Genomic DNA, 19685 nt, shown 5'->3' on the forward strand with positions numbered 1-19685 from the left:
TATCATGTTATTGAAAAGGGAGATGCAAACTAGAAAGTAGAAACTAGGTGTAAAGGATATTGCCTAATTTGACTTAATTTCCGTGATGATAGTGATAGGTCAATTTGTCAAATGGCATGGAAGAGTGTATTTTATTTGTTTTTATTTCTTTTTTCTCTTTCAAGAAGGGAATACTTGCAAGGAACAAATGATTTTGAAAGGAATTAGCATTAGGCATTATTTGTTTTATTCTCAAATTATTCATTTCTTTTGGCATGCTCTATGTTATTATGATAAACTGGTTTATTATTCTAATAGATTAATAATAATATATTTGATCAATTGCCTCCGAAAGATTCATAATTGATGGATGTTACAATGTCTAAAATTATTACAATATTCACAAAAAGGTTACAATGCTAAAAATAAGTGTTGAGAGTAATTGACAAAAAAAGAAAAAATATCCTATTTACATATGAATGGATACGTGTATTTTATACAGGTGTAAAATGGTATGAAATTGCAACTCTTGTGAAAATGGATCCTCTCAGCTGAGACTCTGATTTTCACATAACTCCTACTTTATGCTACTGTTTTGGAGCTACAGGTTGGTCTTTACAAGAGCTACCTTTTTTAAATACCTGAAATGAAAATTTGTGAACAAACTTCACACATTTCTCAACAGAGTTTCTAAGTTGAAGTAATAGAAATTTTTTCTTACGATTTAATTTTAATGTCTATCAGCATAAAACAGTTTTACACGTACATCTAATTATATAATACCACGACATCAAAAATAACTACTTTTCACATTGACCACATGAATTGTCATCTAAGAGAATAAACGTAATTGGTCAATTGTGTAAAACGTTTTATACTATCAGTATATTAAAATTAAACTATTTTCTTATTAATAATATGTAGCACCCAAGCAATACTTACTATCTAATGATTTTATGCCTTCAATGAGAGTGGAAGTTTCAGAGGATCCATAAGTTTTTTTGTACAAGAGGAATATCATTGTCACAAATGCTACTTAATCAAAATCTGCATCAGAAAATAATAAACTCATTTAAGATGGTTATTACTTCAGCTTTTATGGTTTGATTTCTCTGAATAATTCTACCACCTGCTGAACTCTTTGGGTTTCAAAAGTTCCTTACCTATTCTGGGGTAGGCTTGTCAGATTTCAGATCTTTAAGTAATTGCAGCCTCTCAATCTCCTCATCTTTTGACAAAATAGTGTCCCTTAGAGAAGCCACCTGCACAAGATGAAAAAACATTAGTCACTGTTATTCTTTCTAGAGCGCCCAAAGGTGCACAAAGGAAAAAAAGAGTTTCAAATGGTCTAGATGACTCTTTTGATAAGTTCATAAACGAATGTAATCATTTCAAACAGTGTCATTCATTGGAGAATGTATATATGTTTTCATGTGATGACATTTTTATGTGACAACATTTATATATAGCCATGGATGGATTAAACATCATACAAGGCAAAATGATGCTAACTCACGCTTGGTTGCTTCACATCAAAGTCAAACTAGTCATCTTTATACACATATTTATAAAGTGGAACATGGACAGATAAAGAAGCATCACAATGGATCCCACTGAACTTAGGGTTAGGCAGGTTAATATAATTCACCATAATTTTTATTGCTTGATTTCAGTGGTTTATAATTGGAGATGTTGTTTATAATGGCTTGAATAGTTTTGTGAGCTTCTGCTTCCAAAGTATACAATGAAAGTAAACGAAAATCAATACTAAATTAATTGAAAGGCTTGTGATAAATTCATAAGATGATGGAAGGTATGTATATGTAATAATCAAGTTAAGCACCTGCTCCATTAATTCTCTGACATCTTTCCCATCTTTGGTACTTTTCGCAGCTCCTAACTCAATACCAGAAACTCTCTCAGCAAACTTCAAAGTACTTAGAGATTCGGAATATGACTTTACGTCTGAATTGATTTGTACCAACATGAGTGTCTTTGCATGACCACCTGTGCAGTAAAATCGAAGTCATCAATTGTAACCACGAGAGATTATAAAATGTAAAGCCATGAAGCAACTTGAGGAATTTTTTTCTACTTTCAGCTGCTACTTGCAAAGCAAGGCCTGTAGAAATTAAGAAATGAAGAACGATGATTTTACCAAGGGAAGATTGCAGAAGTTGAGTAAGCTTGCTATTTCTGTATGGCACATGAGCATTCTTTTGAGCAAGAGCAAAGATGACATCTCCAAGGGCAGATAGTGATTTGTTGATATGCTGTGCTTCCTTAAGTCGATCACCAGTCACTTCAGACCGATCTACCCTCTCGCTTCCAGCCAAATCAACCAAATGAAGGTTGCCTTGAAGAGTAGAACCAGACTTCATGTCTACTCCACGAACATTAATCGATACCACACTGTCCACATAAGTTCATTGAGTTTCACCATACTAGAAAGTTCTCAATGTTTGATGCCTAGGAAAGGAGAAATAAAAAACCTGTGAGAACGGCTACTTCTTTCGTTCATAGAAGTTGCACTTTTGGCTCTATTTTTCAGGCCAATGTCCATCAGCTTTATGACATCCCCGGTTGATTTTACAAGTTGCATGCTAGCATCAGGTACTGCTAAGCCATTTGGTTGGGAGTGAGTCAATATCCCAACCGTGTGCAAATGAAGGAAACCATGTAAGGAAGAAAAAAACAAATAAAAATTCTCAACTACAAGTTCATGCAAAGAATAAAATTCCACATATTAATAGAAAAGGATATTTTTTTGGAGTAGATTCAGTCGTCAACAGATCTCGCACTTGTTCATTGTATATTTCAATCACTTGAACCCCAATTTCATAGGAAATGGTGCTCTGTCTGGTAGTCGCTATGCTGAAAAGGTCATTCAAAGCTCGATAGTTAACACCAACACTCTCAGCTGTTGCACCATTTGGACCACTCTGACGAAAAAGCATAAGAACAAAGACAAAATGAAATCTTATATCATGATGAATTTATTTGACTAGCATGGTGCAATAAGATGAAAATCACTATGTGCATAAGGCCATACCATTGTGTAAGTTTTCCCAGAACCAGTTTGGCCATAAGCAAATATGCATACGTTGTACCCGTCGAGTACTGATCGTATAAAGGCTTGAATGTCATTGTATACATCAGCTGCATCACTCGGAGTTGAATAGTATAAATTAGTGCAGCATCATTGGTGTTAACATAAACAAATACGAAGAAACTGGAAAGAGGTATTGTTATGATGCCAAAATACTCATCAATCAGAAGCTAGGTGGTAACTAAAGGGCAATATAAAAAATTAGAAATAAACCTTGAGTTGCACTTGGACCAAAGACCTTGTTAAACTTAAATGTTCTAAGGGCTTCTTTCCCTTGTTTGGAAGGATTTGCCACAACCAACTCGGTTTCACCATAGTGTTCCACAATAGATTGTTTCTCCTTTTGTCCTGGGAGAAATGGTCTAACTCTGCAATATACTCTAATATTTCCTATATCATAGAAAAGTTTTGTGTGAATTCACAATACACGTCCATTCATTTAATTTTTATTGTACAAATACTAACGGTGTCACCTTTTAATTCTTGAATGTCATTGAACATCTTCCGATTTTCCGCAAGAACTACCTGATAGTTCTCAGCTGCATCTACCAATGGTTTAAGATTTACACCTACACAAGTTACAACAAAATGATCAGATAGTGCTTATCCCATATAGATAAAAAAAAATGGAGGGGATTTTAAAATGAGATTAGTAACAAAGCTTACCTAATCGCTTAAACTCTTCTGCATAAAATGGTTGCTCATTTAGCACATGCTGCTTAACAGTTTCCCAAGACAATTTCAAGACCTGGATTTTTGAAAATTAGAGAAGTTGTAAGATTTGAAATGATATAAATAAATAAATAAATAAACTGACATTAACACATTTCTAATTTTACCTTTATTGAACTAAGCTGAAAAGTTGTAGCTTTCTGAAATTGGATAACTTTTAGGTTCCACTTTTGATATTCAGACTCATAAGAGGCCTCATTCTCTCTAATCTTATTACTTAATGATTCCAACTGATGCTCATATTCTTGTGACTTCTCTTTCAGTTCTCCTTTAGCACCCTTGATTTCTGCTTCCAACTGTGAGCACTGTAAATCATATGTTTTCTTCGTTGTTTCTAGATCTTTCGTCAGCCTAGCAATATCTTGGTTACTATTTTTCAATGCCTCTTCTAATTCTTGCTTCTTTGTTGAAAGTTCTGCATTCTTCTTTTCTAGATCATTCACCTGCTTAGTAACATCTTGATTATCTTTTTTCAATGTTTCTATTTCTTGTTTCAATGCTGAAATTTCCATGGTTTTATTCTCAAGATCTTTCGTCAGCTTAGCAATATCTTGGTTACCATTTTTCAATGTTTCTTCTAATTCTCGTTTCTTTGTTAAAAGTTCTGTATTTTTATTTTCTAGGTCCTTCACAAGCTTAGTAACATCTTGATTATCTTTTTTCAATGTTTCTATTTCTTGCTTCGATGCCGAAATTTCTGTTCTTTTATTTTCCAGATCTGTCATCAGCTTAGCAATATCTTGGTTACCATTTTTCAATGTGTCTTCTAGTTCTTGCTTCCTTGTTGAAATTTCAGTGTTTTTATTTTCTAGATCCTTCATCAGCCTAGTAACATCTTGGTTATCTTTTTTCAATGTTTCTATTTCTTGCTTTAATGTTGAAATCTCCATGCTTTTATTTTCCAGATCCTTCATCATCCTAGCAACATCTTGGTTATCTTTTTTCAGTGTTTCTATTTCTTGCTTCAATGCTGAAATCTCCAGGCTTTTATTTTCCAGATCCTTCATCAGCCTAGCAATATCTTGGTTACCATTTTTCATTGTGTTTTCTAGTTCTTGCTTCTTTGTTGAAATTTCTGCTTTTTTATTTTCTAGATCATTCATCAGCCTAGCAACATCTTGGTTACCTTTTTTCAATGTTTCTATTTCTTGCTTCAATGTTGAAATTTCTGTGCTTTTATTTTCCAAATCTTTCATCAGCCCAGCAACATCTTGATTTCCTTTTCTCAATGCTTCTAGTTCTTGCTTCATTGTTGCAATTTCGATCTTTTTGCTTTCCAGATCTTTTGTCAACCTAGCAACATCTTGGTCATCACTCTTCATTGTTCCTACTTCTTGTTTCAATGCCGAAAATTCCACCCTTTTATTTTCCATCTCTTCCACAACCTTAGTAAGGTCTTGGTTGCCTTGCTTCATTGTTTCTAGCTCTTTCTTCAATGTCGAAATTTCCACCCTTTTATTTTCCATCTCTTCCACAACCTTAGTAAGGTCTTGGTTGCCTTGCTTCATTGTTTCTAGCTCTTTCTTCAATGCCGAAATTTCCATGTTTTTATCTTCCATCTCTTTCACAGAGCTAGTAACATCTTGGCTACCTTTCTTCATTATTTCGAGCTCTTGCTTCAATTTTGAAATGTCTGTGTTTTTATTTTCCAGCTCTTTCATCAACCGAATTACCTCTTGGTTATCTTCCGTCTTTGTCTCCTCTTTAGCCTTTTCAGACTGTATTGATTCAAAAGCCTTCTTTTCTTCCATTTTAGTCACCTCACTCTGTTCCTTTGACTGCACGATTGCACTTGTAACTGCAGTCTGTTGCTGTTGCCGAATAGGGCTTCGAACCCCAACCTACAAGAAAAAGTTCCCTATGATAAACAGAGTTTGTACTAATATACAAAGTGCCTAAGAATCTATAGATAAACTAATTAACAATTTGAGGCAGTACCTCATTGTCTTCCCTTGCTCCAGAAGCAAGAACCTCAAGTACTCTAATTCTTGATTGATACTTTTCTTCGCGAGCCTTAAAAAGATTGTTTTGCTGAAGCCAGAGGGTAAAAACATGATATGAGGAAACAAACTGGGAAAATAAAAACTATATAGCTCTTAAAATACAATATAAGTGACTCACTGTTTTTAAATGATCTGCTTGAGTCGATATGCGCCGCTCAATCTCCTGGACAACTTTTCTCAACAAGACAGCCACACGCTGAGATGCAATTATATTGTCAAACAAACAATCATTTTCATTCAAAAGGCTTCTCATGCAACTTTTGGTTATAATATGTTTCAAGCCTTTACGGTAAGATAAACACACAATATATACAAGAGCATTTTTGTATAACTTTAACTGCAAAAGCCTTCAAGGCTATACCATACATGGGGTATTTCACTATTTCTTCTTTCAACACTTTCTTCCAAAATGGCGTTCACAACACTCAAAAGTGATTGAGTAGGAGCATTCTGCAAAAGTAGGTGCTGAAAGAAATTAGTGATGCATCAAACCAGAAAAATCATGTAAACAATTGGTGAATAAGAAGATGACAAAAAGATTCTCTAGATTTTACATTTAAACTGGTAGATTTCATCAGTTCTGAGATTTTTGCAGCAGGAAGTTCAGCATAGCTTCCGTGTTTCATTTGAAACACCTCATGAAATTTATGACCTACATGGTGTAATAATGCAGCCGATGGCTCTGCAGAAGAGAAACACTACTTAATCTGGTTAAGCACAAAATACGAAATATTTATTTTCATAAGTATAGATATCCTTAACACAGGCAAAGCTGTAACTTATTAGTTATTACTTTGTTCTTATCAGTTTCTCTTTCATTTTCCTAGTTTGTAAAGATTAAACCTCATTGAGCACTTGTAAAAATTATTTCTTATGGTTTTTACCCTGAATTGTGTTTTCAGTCTCATAATTTGCTTGACGTTTATCTTCTAACTTGGTCTTCCTTGATATGCTCCTGACATATTTCTTTACTATAGGGGAATATATGCAAACAGGGATATCAATAAATTTTATTGTTAATATAACCGTGAGAATGTTAAGGAAACTTCATACTCATGCATATCTCACAATCTCCATATGCATTAACGCATGTGCGCACACACTCACACACACACAGGAGGGAGAGGCTGAGTTAGGATCAAAAGTCAGCATACCAGCCATAACCGGACTACGCAAAACACTTTGGAACTTTGACTCTGATGGATTCTTCCTCTGATCACCCCCATGTGATGAAGGTGAACTCATGATGGATCTGACTTTGGAATTAGTCATAGAAATATTGTCTCCCCAAGCATTCTGTAAACTTTTGGCTCTAAGTGTTAAAAGACAATCCACAACAGACTTCATATGGCCCTGTAATTTAAAAGAGACGGTGGTAACCAGGGAGAACAAAACTAATGTAATACATAAAACTGTGAAGGTGCTAGAGAGTCAGTTTCTACAAGAATCTGTTTGAAAGAATTCTATTGAAAATTGTTGCCATTTTATGTTTCTGACTATAGTATTGCTCTAAAATTATGAACCAAAAAATAGATGTAAAAGTGTCTGATATGCTTTATTGATGATTACAGTTTTGGGACTGCCTCTACTGCAAATTAGGGCCTACTTAGTTTTTGTTTTGGTATCCATTTACTGTTTTCACTTTTCCCTTCAGAAAATTTTGAAAACAGAAAATACAGAAAGTAAAACCAAAAAACAACTAAGCTTTTAGTTTTCATGTATAGACACATATTCAAATCCATAAGAAGTCATCTCTCTTATACCTTCTCTAGGTCTGATATTTCAAACTTGGGCATGCCCAATGCATCTATGGCTTTCAGGAATCTCTTAACATTCTCTGACTTTGCTGACGGAGAATTATCAAATTCACTGACCTACAAATAGAAAAAGTAAACCGATTGAGCCAACACAACATAAAAAATCAAGTTGCCAATAAAAGTTGAAACAATAGCAAGGTGAATGAATGTTGTTACCTCACTTACTGAACCAGGTCGTAGCTTGTTCATTATTTGACATAAAATTGTACCATTGTTCAAGCATACTCTTAGCTCATCATCTGTGATATTTACCGGCAAGTTCAACGTTGGAAGAAGACTATTTAGCCACTGGACCAAAAGCATTCGGTGCTTGGCTGAAATTCATTCAAACCGAAGGAGATTAGCATATCAATTAAATGCAACAGAAAATTACTAAGAGGCATATTCAAGATAGGATTTCAAGCAGATGATTTTGTTCTTTATTTCAAAAAGCCTTTCATATCCGGATTTGGGTACATAAAAAGACATCAAATGGGACAAATTGGGATAATAAAGGCAAACAAATTTTGGTTTGGTTCCATCCTATACATGTTTGAGAGCTGGAGTCCATTTGATGTCACAAAAATGGGTTATTGCTGTAAAATATAGTCCCTTTGGATTTTTGTTTGAAGATGCATGTTAGGTTGATCATGCTTGGAGTGAGTCGCGCACCTAACCCACTCATAGATAGGCGTGGCGCCCGCCATGGGCAACTACCAAGGAGTGAGTGAAGCAATATGTTGCGAGTTAAGGAATCACTTTTCTTATTTGAAACATAAAAGAACACCAAGGAATCATTTTTCTTATTTGAAACATAAAAAAGCACCATTCATTACTCTCAATTCTCAAAGGATAATGCTGTCCCCGTACCTTCAACTTCACCAAAATTGATTCCATTGAAGTTGGCACTTGAAGAGTGGCCCAGATTCCTGGGTTCTGTAGAGTGGTTTTCCGATTGGGGCTTCATCACTTGAGGGTGCACACACCACTTCAGATATCCATGGAGATAATATTTCTAAAACAAGTTCCCATAAGTGTGATCATGTCACACAAAAGAAAACCCTTGAAACCTGCTGAAATTCATATTAATGACAAATAAAACCAATCAAAATCATTGCCTTTATTGACACTCCAGATTAAATTATGTACATTACATTCAATTCAACGCATCATCATCATTCACAAACCCTTCACACTTCCAATTTTATTCATTTAACAAAATCCATGCATTAAATTATTTGGAAGAAAGAAAACAGATTCTCGGTGAAAAAGAAAAATGATCCTACATTGTATGCAGATAAATTGTAAAAAAACAGCAAATTCAGCTGAAATTACAAAGACATTGTGTTTTAAATTCAAGAAAACTAAGAATCCAAAGAAAACGTTCCAAATTTGACCAAGCTCATTGTGACTTAAGAGAATGTGGTATAATGCGAATGAGAAGTAACGAAATTGAAGCGAAGTAATCAAACCTTGAGAGTGGAAACAGTGAGAACCGTGTTGAATCAAAGATTCTTGTTTTGGGGGAGGAGTTGACGAGTAAACTCATCAAGAAATTAAGAAACATGCATTGGAAAATTTTTGTACGTAAAGATGAGTGTGATTATTTATGGAGTGAGAGGGGGTTCCGAGAAGATAGGAGAGCAAAATTCTCTACGTCACAATCGAATTTAGGGAGAAGCTTCAAACATCAAAAATCAATGAATGATTGTTAATGAATGCAATGCACGCATGCAACACCCGCCAAAAAAACGAAACATTTCGTTGATGCTTGACACGTGTCCAGGGCCCAAAAAGAATCATGGGTTGGGCCTGGGCCTGCTTCTCATGAACAAATCACATACCCACAACGCTCTAGAAAATAGAAAATACACTTCCGAGTTCCGATGATAAATGCATTTGGTTTTTCAAATCGAATATATGATAATTCTAATAAAATGATCATAATTCTAATAAAGATAAATTTTTATGAGATGTTTGAAAGAAAATATAAATTATAACTCGTGTATCCCAATTATCCTTTTGCATTAGAAATTTCTAACGTTAACTTTGTAGCATCAAATCAAACCTTCTTTTTCCTCTTCTTCTAATGGCTTCCATTAACAACTTCAACCCTTTTGGTGGCAACTGGTTCAACAAACCCCAAAACCCTCTCCCTGCTCTTAACTTCAACATCCTCGGATTCTTCGAACACAACGCCAACTCTCCGCCCTTCGCCGCCATCGGGATCCCGAGGTTCTTCCGCTGAAGGCCCAAGAAGCCCAACGATGGAGAACCTGGCCACTTCACTCAGATGACTCACCAGTTCTTCTGGGAATGTAAGAACATCCCTGATTACAGGCATCTTCCGTTACTCTTCTCATTCAATTTTCAAGATACATCTCTCAAGTTTAGATCTTACATTTTAGGGTGATTGTATTATTTGATTTTGTAAAATAGTGGCATGTTTTAATTTTGATTAAGTGGCATTGTTGTTTGATCACATGTTGAAATAAGTGATGGCTGAGTTGACTGGATTAATTTTGAAAGATTTAATTTTGTAAAACATTTGGCTTGTGGATTAAGTGGCATTGATTGAAAAGGTTTTGGGTTTTTGTTTATGTTTGTGAAATATTTGCTTAAGAGCTAGGCAACTTCCAATGATGTTGAAATAGCATTGAACCAGAACTTTGGGTTTAGATAAGGTTCAGAGCTTTGCTCTTGCTAGTGAAATATGTGATTGGACCTACATGTTTTACAATATATAGGTAGTTGTCAACGAGGGTTCGAAATTAATTTGTAGGAATAGGATTGCATGACATTGATAAACAGGTCTTTGGTTCGACTCAAATTGGTGGTCCCTTGTTTGTGGTTTACCATGCCTTGGTTGTGGAAAAGTCTATCCACCTGATATGCTTTTATTTAGCCAAAAAAAGTGACAAGGACTATGTTAAGATACGTGTCTGTATTTTTCCCCCCCTATAACTGCTATGGAAAAAGAGTTGGATGTGAGATATAATTAACACTATCTTTGTTTGTTGAAGGTTTTGTGATGCAACTCTAACCTTTGTGCGTAATTATTTAATTGGTGTGTCTCTACTCATTGCTTCCATGTTGGTTGTTTGTTGTATTTTCTGTTTTCTATTTAATGTAGTTATCATGAGGAGTGGTGGATGGTACTATAAGGACAGGCTAGGTCGTACACGAGGACCCCTGGAGTTAATTACGCTTAAAACTGCTTGGGGTGCCGGAATTATAGATAAGAACACTTTCATTTGGGGCGAAGATATGGATGAGTGGGATCCAATCCACATGATTTATGGAATGGAGCGTGCAATTGCTACTTGGGAAGGTCTGACAGTCTTGATCTCTATCCTTCTTTTACCCTTTAATCATTTATTGTGTAAATTGTAAAGTGAACAATCGGTATGTTTTATTTTGACCATTTCTGGGCATGCTAAGAAAGTAGCACCATGTGCTATGATGAATTCCTTCATGGTAAAGTATATCCACTAGGATAAAGATATCAGGTTGATGGATAAGTTACAATTATGATGTTGCACCTGTTTGGTTATTTTAATCAGAGCACAAGAAATGACACTTGTGACTTTTTCTCTCTGATCTTCATACACTGAGAGAAAAAGAAAAAAAAAAATTACAGTATCGGATCACTTATTTTTCAGCTTTTCTATCTTGGATGTTCTTATGGTCCCTCAGTTATTGATGTCTTAAACTGGGTTTATAAGAGTACTGTATGTGAAACTGTTTATGAATTTCAAACTTGTTTGCTTCCACACCCTAAAGTAAGAGCCCAACTTAAAACTAGCTCTTGCTAAAATTCTTGTCTTCTTGATAACTGTTTCTGTAATACTTGACTGAAATACCAGTCAAACTGATTTGCTATTACATTCTATCCTAGATTTTGTTGACTTATATGCCAAAAAAGGTTTTACTATCTAATTCAAGTGAACAATCTATTGAAGACAATCCTTGTGAATAATGATCACATTCTGCATCTGAAAAAATCAAAAAACATAAAATGATTCTCGGTTTGTTATTTTTTCTTTTTGTTTTTTCAGTTAGATTCGCTGCTTCAGCAACGGCTTTTCTTCACAAACTTCAGAAGGGCATACCACCATGGGTTCCTCTCAAGGGATTTGAAAAGAAGACTTATAAGCAGCTTGAAGAAGAGGCTATAGAAAGCAAGAGACGTGATTTAGCGGTGTTAGAAGCTAATGATGGTGTTTGGCCAGGAGTTAGAATTCCAAGTCATGCCCTATTTCTTTGGGCTAGTGGCTCTGAACTCACCACTATTTTGGAAGAGGATCACATGCCCAACAAATACATTCCTAGACATCTTAAGGTATGCATATGCTGAGACCATGTGATTTAGGGTGCCTTTGTTTTTTATTTTGAAAAAAAAAAGTGATTTTATAACTTGATTTTGTAGTTGTAAAAACGGAATATTGATATTTCTTAGAAACCACTCTGGTTAGCTTTTTTGAAAAATGCTGAAAATTTAAAGAAATATCGCAAGGTGAAAAATCTTTCCCTGTAAAAGAAATTGATTTTTTGGTCCAGAAAAAGGCAAACATAAATGAACCTGTAAATGGATAATTATGTATTATCTTTGTTCTTACTTGCTTGGTCTTAGATAATACAAGAAACTTTACTATGTTCTCTGTCAATTATAGATGGAAATAGTAATGAATTATGGGTTCAAACTAATTTGTGACTAACTCTTGCCTCCCAGTTTTTTTCTTTTATTTGTTTGGTTAGATAATTGTGAGACAGGTTGCAGTTGGCAAAAATTATTCCAGGTTTGAGGCCATGGGAAGTTCTGAGTATAGAACAAGCAATGGATCAAATAACATTTAATGGCCAATGGTACCGGGAACCACTCGGCTCATTCCAGACTGGTCCACCATACATCCAGCACTGGAATAAGGACATAATGGTATGCATCTTAATCCGTGCATCTTGATTCACCACTTATCTACATTGATGTATTTTCACTCTCTTCCTACAATGATTAGAGATTGATACATGCCTTACCAAGTACAAACTTTTGATGTTTCATATCATATCCTTTCTTGGTTAAGTAAAATATTATAATGAGAACTAAAAACAAAAGAAAGTAGATGATAATAAAAGGACCAAAACCAATACAAAATTTCATAGGGACTAAAATCAAAATTATCTATATTTGTTGGAACCCATAGAATGCAAAATCACGGTTAGTTGCCTTTATATGAACAATTACCTGACTGTGGTGATGTCTTGGTATCTCTACAATCCTATTTTTGCAATAACTAGCCTCATCTCAAACATGAGATATTTCGCTTTATTATTTGCAGAGGTTATATAAGATATTCGAAGATCTCAACGACGAGGTGTATGAAAATTTCATGAGGAACCTCCCGGGATTTGATAAAATTGCAGAGAAGGTTCAGAGAGATTTTGTTACAAAATTTCAATAAACTGTTGGAGAAGAGAGAAGCGGAGAAAAGGAGGCGGCGGCGGCTTGGTAGGTGAGCTGCAGTGGTCGCTTCTTGTCTCTTCTCTCACATGATATCGACATATCGAATTTTAAAGATTCTGGTTAGGTCACTAGCAAGAACATTTCATTTGCCCAGTTCATGATGAAAATAACGATGAGAAGGCAAATTTTGGGTGGAGAGGGAAATCAAACTGTAAGTTGCCACCAGGTATTGTAGCTTCTGCTGAAATGACACACACTCTCTCTCTAAAATGTTGTCTTAATATAGATGGTTGGTCAAGCCGTTGCGAGTGATCTATTGGTTTGGAACTTTGGTAGTCTACACGGGAATGGTTCGTCTTAATTGAGAAATGCATAAACACCCAAATTGATTTCCAAAGAATTCTAGATCGGACAATTTGGTCTCTAATAAATTTTTATCCTGTAAAAGTATTCGAAAATTACTCCCGTCGAACGTATTGGTCGTTCTGCTGGCATTCTGGCAAAAGGCCAATTTGGTGTCATCAAGAATCGTGAGAAGCACAAGGGAAGTTTTGAGACCATCCATGTCCAGGATGCTACTGATTAGGAGTTTGCAACCCGCATGGGGAATCCGTTCATCATCGGCAATGGAACAAAGCCTTGGGTGTCTCTTCCCAAAGTTGTCGATCATGGAAGAGGCTAGAAAGAGGCTTGCTGTTCAACAACAAACTGCTGCATAAATTTAATTATGATATTGTTGGAAAATTTTGGTTTTCAGATTCAGATTCTTAAGCTTTGGGGCTTACTCTCAGCATTGTTTTGTTAGCACAATTGTCAACAAGCTTCATGTGATCTCAGCCTTATTACCATGATCAATAGTTGAATACTAATATACTGTGGTGAGTGGTGACTTATTCTTGTTTCATTCTTTTGATATCTAAATTTCAAATTTACTTCTATAGATTCTAGGGTGTTTGATCTTTCATTGAATAATTTATGTTTGTTAATGTATGTTTTTATATCAATGACATGAACTTATGTTGGTTTACTGTTGTCTTTGAAACATATATATATGTTAATAATAGGAATTCAATGTAACAGCAAAGTTATTATTACCTCCATGCAAAGAGCGAGATATGTTACTTTCTGTATATAATTTATTTTACTTTACATGTGGGACTGTGGGAGAGAGGAAAAATTTATGATGCCTACTAATAGAATATTAGAATTTAGAGTAATGTAACTTATTTTTTCTATTTTATAGTGTAATGTTAACTATAAGAATTCTAACAAATATAAACGTTACGAAGATAATATGATTTTTCTTTCATTTTTGACACGCAAGATATTATGAAGTTGATCACTTAATACCTTACTATATTTTTAAGATATATCATGTGAATTCAAATTTACTCCAAATTTAATGTTGCTTGCTTCTATAAAGGGAATAAATGTTCCTATATTCTGTGTGTATCTTTTTGTTTTTGTTTACTTCGAGGAAAAGAATAAAAAGGTACGGTGCCTAAGTATTTTTCATGGAAAAAAATGCCAACGGTTAAGCAAGGTATATAATTAAATTAAATTGATTTTTTTTGAATTATCATTATTAGCATTAAAACTGTTATGAATTATGATACTATTTCTTTTAAATGTTTAACTTTACATAAGAAGATATATGAATGATTTTCGTCTTTTTTTTCTTCTAAAACCGATAAAAAAAAAACACATCAATTGTTATATCTCATGATAGACATTTTGAGTCGCAGGTCTATTCGATTTAGAGGTTTAGTACACAGTAAAGACTTTTGAATACTTTTTTTTTTTAAAGAAGAACTCAACACATAAAATGGAGCAAAGAGAACAGACAACTGTAAGATAAAATAGACAAAAACCAACCTAATAATGCATAGTATCATATGTCCGTTTGTTATTTCCGGCATTGCCATCAACAAAAAGATCCACACCTAACCATTCCTTTGAATACTTATGGATGGTAGAAGTTTTGATAACTTCATTCATCCTGCTCTGGTTCGCAAATTGGCGTTGCCAATTCGTAAGGCTCTCCGGTTCAAGGTTCAGGTGGGCAATGACAATTTATTGCAGTGCAAAGGTGAATTTCGTGACTTACTGGTGAGCATTCAGGATCAGTTTCTCCTTATTACGGCCTTTATGTTCTCGATTGCTAATGAGGAACTAGTTTTGGGGGGATATTTGGCTTGAGATACTCGAGACGCATTTAGTAAAGAGGAGTGTTAGAGAGTCAGTAATTTTTGTGTTTTGTAACCATCAATTGACCATCAATAGTGTTTTTAATGGGGTGAAATTACATCCAATAATGAGAGATCATTCACTTTTCTTTTGATAGTTAAGTGTTGGTCACAAAACACAAAAATTACTGTTTCTCTTTTAGTAAATTACAAAAACAAAAGTTCATTATCTTCATGGTTGGGGACCATATCGTGAATTTACACGGTGAAAAGCAATTGTTGTCAGCTGCGGCCTAGTTCCACCAATTTAAAAAATTGCATGCAACTGCAAAAATTTTCGAAATGTACACTGTCCAATTGCAGTGCCGAGACATGGAGTAGTCCTCCTCTCTTTAGAATTACCCTCAAACATAGCGTCCGATCTGTGATGTTTTTCAGGTGCCAAAGGATCTTCCCCAACCCAGGACACATGATCATGCCATTTCCATTGTTGTTGCACACGACACTTATTAAAGTGCATCTGTATTGTTACCTCCACAGCTAGAAAGCTAAAATTGAGAAGATAGTGTCTGAGATGGTGATTGAGGAAATCATCCAACCTAGCACTACTCCATTTTCTTCACCGGTGACCCGGTGTTATTGGTTAAAAAGAAGGATGGTTCCTGGCATTTTTCCACCGATCGGGATCTAAATACTGCCACCATCAAGGACTGATTCCCAATGTCAACGTAGACAAATTTCTTAATGAATTATTCGAAACTCACTACTTTTTTAAGCTTGATCTTTCGCTCCAGCTACCATCAGATCCAGGTCAATTTTCATGGCGGGAGTGTTGATACAAAGTCTAAAAAGAGAGATGTTTGAAGGGATCACTCACGTGAAAGAGGGGATAATGACGAGGCAGTTACAAACCAAAGAAAGGAGGTCAAAGAATGTGACAGTAGAAGCTCTTAAGGAGGCTGATGCAACTAAAAAGAGTATGTGTGATATGAGTTTCCTATTGATCCTCTTCTTTCCTCGAACTACTTTCTCTTGATTTCTCTCTTTTAATCTCACTTTTTCATTGTAAGTGGTCTCAATCTCTAATAGAAGACAATTCTCAATTTACTCCTTTTTTTTTCTCTCTATGTTATTTGCTTTTAACTAGAGTGAAACCCCTTCGATGCCCAATGTGGTAAATTAACGATAATATATGATATTTTAATAAGTATTATATTATTTAAAAATTAATTAAAATATATACAAATTAATATTAAATTTTATGTATTTTTTATATAAAATATTTTGTAATACAAAAGTTTTTTATATTGAAGTTGTACAAAGTTACATGTTCATTTATTGTTTTTATTTTTGTATTTATTATAATTGACAGACTTAGTTTTTTTATATGGTAAATTTGTTTTCTTTTTTATTTTTATTTGTTGTTAGAGTTATTTTTTTTACTTCATGTCATATATTCTTGTAGAGACATAATATTTTTGAATTGTTGACTTGTATATATTTTTTTATCTATTGTACTTTTTTTATTCTACTTTTATATATGTTCTTCATTTGAAAATGTGTTTTAGATTCGTTTTTTTTTTTCTTAATCTCTTAATTTGTATGTCATCTAGGTATGATGATATTAGTGTTGGTAAAGTTGGTTCTTATAATCAATGAAGAATATAAATGAGCAATAAAAATGATGTTTTGAATATAAATTAAATTTTTGTTGTATTACTATTACCTGTTTTATTTTTTGTAATAGAGATTGAGTTTCATTATTTTTTGTCGGAACAAATGTCTTTTAAGTGTGGGGTATATAAATTTTTTCAATTGGAATGGTGCTTTAGTATCATTGTTGTCTTGGAGTGTAATTAGATTTAAAGTAATTGTGTCCAATAATTTTTTTGCTTTTTTATCAAATAGTACAAAAATTATTGTGGCACTTTGATCTAAAACCTTTAATTTAATTTTTAATCTAAAAGAATTATTGAGTTAGTAATTTATAATTTGGTAGAACTTTTTATAATAAGTATAATTTGATAGAATTTAATGAAATCTTTTACAATTTGAATCTGTAATAATTTTTTATGTTGTCGCATAAACATTTTATTTTTTGTATTTTTTATATTTTTTTTTACATTTATTTATTCTTCTTCTAGTGCATATAATTTTTCAAAGACATCTATAATAATAAAATTAAAAATTTTTAGAATATTTATTGTGTGTATATATAATATATTGAATAAGTTATTTTTAATAAAAATAATTTAAATAGAATAAAGTAAAAATATTTGTTAATAACTTTTATATTGTAGTACAAAAACTTTACTTTTTGTATATTTTATGGATTTTTCTTTGATATTTACTTATTCTTTATCTCCTATTGCATATAATTTTTCAATGACATCTATAATAGTAAGAAAAAAAATTTTAGAATATTTATTTTGTGTATAATATATATATATATATATATATATATATAATTATCTTTAATAAGAATAATTTAAATAAAGTAAAAATATATCTTAATTTTTTTAATTCATTCTGTCAAATAATGTCTTAAGTGATACAAACTCAAAATAGTGTTAAAAAATGATCAAAATTAATTCTTTAATTTAAATAGCATATTGAAACAAGTATAATTATAAATATTTTAAATATAATTATATATAAAGTATTATAAAATAATAAAAAAGTATAAATAGTAAAAATAAGAAGAATATTTTTCTCATAAATTTATTTTAAAAATATAATAAAAATTTTTATTTTGTACCTAATCATCTAATAAAATTATTTTTAAGTAAATAGACTGCTCTCCTCTTTATTTGTTGGTTTAGATATTTCTTCTCAGACGAACCATAAATTGTGAAATGAAGTAATAACAGTAAAAGCCATATGTATGATACATAAGTATATCAAATAGTATAAAATTTGAATAATTTATAACTTAAAATTTGTTATGATAATATTATTATGATATTTTAATGTAGATATTTATTATATTTAATTAATATTTTATTATTTTATTAAATAATAATATGTAATAAATTAATTAATTGTGAGAGTTATGGTTTTAATTTTTATTTTTTACAAATATTTTACTAAAAGTTTATTGGTTAATTTTTAATTTTTGTTAAATAATCAAAATTAATGATGTGACATCATTAAAAAAAACATGACTTATATTTAATGTATAAAGAGTTAGTATCAATTTTTATATAATAAAAATAAATAAATAAATTTTTTATTATTATATTTTTAACTGGCTATTGATTCCTCAATAAAATCCATTAATTGCTTGCATTGTTATCAAAAACTCAATAAATACACATACAAAATATTGCATTATAAAGAATTTTAAATAGGCGACGTAACTAAGTAGAAATGAGACCATATCTCCTATGAGTTTAGATATTAACTCTAGTAGAACTTTATGTTAGTAGGATATGGTGCATGACTCCAACTAAGGTTTAAACTGTCAAATGAAGCATTATCTACGAGAATATTTTGTGGAGTTGTGGACATATTCCAATTCAATTGTTATCTCAAAAGGTTTTCAGAAAAATATACTTGATTTAAGGTGAAATTCAAATTCTTTTAGATACAATATATTAATGCAAAATATTTTTCAATATTTCTCAGATTTTTCTTTTAACTATTTTTTTATAATTTAAAACATGTAGGAAATTGTTGTATATTTTTATGTGTTTCAAATTTCATTTGACATAGAAAAAAATTGTGAAACTATAAAATTTTATATATATTGGAGTGTAATGTTTATTTACAAAAGAAATTCAAGTGCAATGATGGATTTTCACACATATACACGAATTATCTTTGTATATTTTTGGTTTCTTATTTTAAACATGACTTAAAAATTATTAAAAATAGTGTCTCACACAATTCGTAATGAATTTGTTCTAATACGCTTTTAATTTATTTGTCTACAAAATTTATTCACATTAAAAGTAACTAAAATGTTTTTTAAAATATATAATTTCCCACCTACAAATAGTACATTAAAATTATTCACAAAATATTCTTATAATACTAGTTTATACCTTTTTATTCAACTCTCAACTATCAAGACTTAAACCAGCGAAGAAGAGAACAAGCATTATATACATAAAGAAGAATATCAGCATAAAACAGCCCCAGCTCATAATCATCCAAAAACAAAATGAAAAAAAAAAAAAAAGAAAAAGAAAAAGAAAAATACAGGCACACTTTCATCAAATCAATATCCAATAACACATTATAAGTTACTGAAGCTTGATTAGCAATAAACTAAAATTACCGTGCCAAAGTAGTGGAGCTTCAACTTTCAATTGGCCATCTCCTTAGTTTCTTATTCCAGTGTTTTTACTTTAGCTTCCTTTTTGTTGAAGAGTTGTAATGCTATCTACCAACTTAGCTTCATCGATATTTGATGTT

At 32.5% G+C, this 19685-nt stretch overlaps 2 protein-coding genes across 4 annotated transcripts; one reads left to right on the plus strand and one right to left on the minus strand.

Moving 5' to 3' along the window:
* Window positions 1-480: 480 nt before the first annotated feature.
* Window positions 481-19685, minus strand: LOC107644310 (kinesin-like protein KIN-14C). Its single transcript, XM_088488845.1, has 21 exons — window positions 19549-19685; window positions 8490-8692; window positions 7797-7954; window positions 7587-7697; window positions 6978-7176; window positions 6378-6505; window positions 6190-6273; window positions 5942-6019; window positions 5759-5851; window positions 3928-5661; window positions 3755-3836; window positions 3562-3657; window positions 3302-3478; window positions 3032-3138; window positions 2743-2921; window positions 2472-2636; window positions 2138-2391; window positions 1823-1986; window positions 1143-1241; window positions 922-1026; window positions 481-620 (listed from the first exon to the last, which is right to left on the minus strand). Exons 2-19 carry the CDS (start codon window positions 8584-8586, stop codon window positions 1143-1145), a joined length of 4005 nt encoding a protein of 1334 aa, XP_088344971.1. The 5' UTR covers window positions 8587-8692; window positions 19549-19685; the 3' UTR covers window positions 481-620; window positions 922-1026.
* On the plus strand, window positions 9551-14180 carry LOC107644309 (protein TIC 56, chloroplastic-like). 3 transcript variants are annotated; one of them, XM_016348148.3, is made up of 5 exons: window positions 9551-9937; window positions 10753-10950; window positions 11678-11961; window positions 12378-12555; window positions 12956-14180. In XM_016348148.3, the coding sequence occupies exons 1-4, from the start codon at window positions 9913-9915 to the stop codon at window positions 12474-12476; spliced, it is 606 nt and encodes a 201-aa protein (XP_016203634.1). In that variant the 5' UTR covers window positions 9551-9912; the 3' UTR covers window positions 12477-12555; window positions 12956-14180. The 3 variants fall into 3 exon arrangements, with proteins under 3 accessions (XP_016203634.1, XP_020958563.1, XP_020958562.1); XM_021102903.2 differs by having other exon boundaries at window positions 9825-9959; XM_021102904.2 differs by lacking the exon at window positions 12956-14180 and having other exon boundaries at window positions 12352-12520.

The sequence above is a fragment of the Arachis ipaensis genome, chromosome B5, assembly GCF_059453495.1.
Source record: "Arachis ipaensis isolate K30076 ecotype BB chromosome B5, ASM5945349v1, whole genome shotgun sequence".
In the NCBI taxonomy this organism is placed as follows: domain Eukaryota; kingdom Viridiplantae; phylum Streptophyta; class Magnoliopsida; order Fabales; family Fabaceae; genus Arachis; species Arachis ipaensis.